Raw genomic sequence first — 1,201 nt, 5'->3', positions numbered from 1 at the left:
CTTCTGAGGATTCTGGTTTACACCATCAAATTCTTGTATCAAGAGATAGCAGTTGCAGAAGTTAATATAGATGTAAATAACTGAAGATGCAGATACTAGTTTAATTTTTACGTAATTCTATCTGTAATTTCTGAAAAGGCACATTGTATTTTCAGTACAGTTGCACTGTCTAATACTCATTATATTTATCCTGCTGTACTCACACTAGAGCATGCACAAACACGTCGTTTTAAACTAGTTGTTTCCCTTATACCGAGAACCAGTAAATCCTCTCTTCTATGTAATCTAAAGGAAGTGTAAGACTTTGTTTATAGATGCTATTGAGAAGTTTGGTGAAAAGTATGTGTATGTGTGTATTCAATATAATTATATTCTTTCTGTGATTTTTGGAAAAATTAAAAGTTACCTTTGAATATTTTCCTAATACTCGAGCAGCTTTGGAAAACATTTGAAAAGCAGACATACTTTTTTCTTATAGTGCATCACATGTGATTGTCTCTTTGGTAGAAGATTATCCAAGCTATATGATCATAAATCTAGACAAGGTGAGTTTTATAAAAATGAGCTTTATGCACTAAAATTACATTTTGATTTAATTACATTTTTAAGAAGAATCTTGTCATGTTCTTAGTTTTTTAGTCATCTTAGCAATTTAGGGGTCTGTACAGTCATGTGCTCAAGCTATATTTAATCATATGTAAAATCTTTTAAAACTTCCATTTATTTTGCTAGTGCAATATCTTTTATCTTTTTCTTTTACCTTTTCCAAATTCAATATTTAATGTAATGTGATTACTAATCATTTTAGTTTTAGGATACTTTGATTATTTAACCATTTGATTTTTAACTGCCACTTCTTAGAAAATATGTATTTCTTTTTAAATTAACATGCAATTAAGTTAATTTAGTTTTGAGAATATTGGAGTCTCCCTAGAGAATCTGAAGACCATGTTTGGTAATCACTAGATTTTTTACTTTAAACAGAAGATGCAGAAAGAAAAAGAAGAAAATGCAGATGGTCACCATAATTTCATAAAACATTATAGTAAAATTGTATAGGCAAACAATAACCCTTAAATCATATGAACTTTTGCCTGCCTTACTATTATGGAGAGGGATTTTTTTTCTTCCTATCTGTATACTGATTAACCAAGAATTAAGTGAAGAAGAGGCATAATGAATTATACAATGCATAATACAG

General features: G+C 29.1%; 1 protein-coding gene across 2 annotated transcripts in view; it reads left to right on the top strand.

The window, feature by feature from the left end:
- Positions 1–1,201, top strand: part of TGDS (TDP-glucose 4,6-dehydratase) — a 22,733-nt gene that overhangs the window by 1,884 nt on the left and 19,648 nt on the right. For both annotated transcript variants that reach the window (XM_003789575.3, XM_023513115.1), the window contains exon 2: positions 479–545. In XM_003789575.3, coding sequence (XP_003789623.1) covers positions 479–545 — 67 coding nt within the window. The remainder of the gene's footprint in view (positions 1–478; positions 546–1,201) is intronic.

The sequence above is a fragment of the Otolemur garnettii genome, unplaced genomic scaffold, assembly GCF_000181295.1.
Source record: "Otolemur garnettii isolate 467f Iridium unplaced genomic scaffold, OtoGar3 scaffold00034, whole genome shotgun sequence".
NCBI lineage: Eukaryota > Metazoa > Chordata > Mammalia > Primates > Galagidae > Otolemur > Otolemur garnettii.
This window is presented reverse-complemented; position numbering and strand designations above follow the sequence as displayed.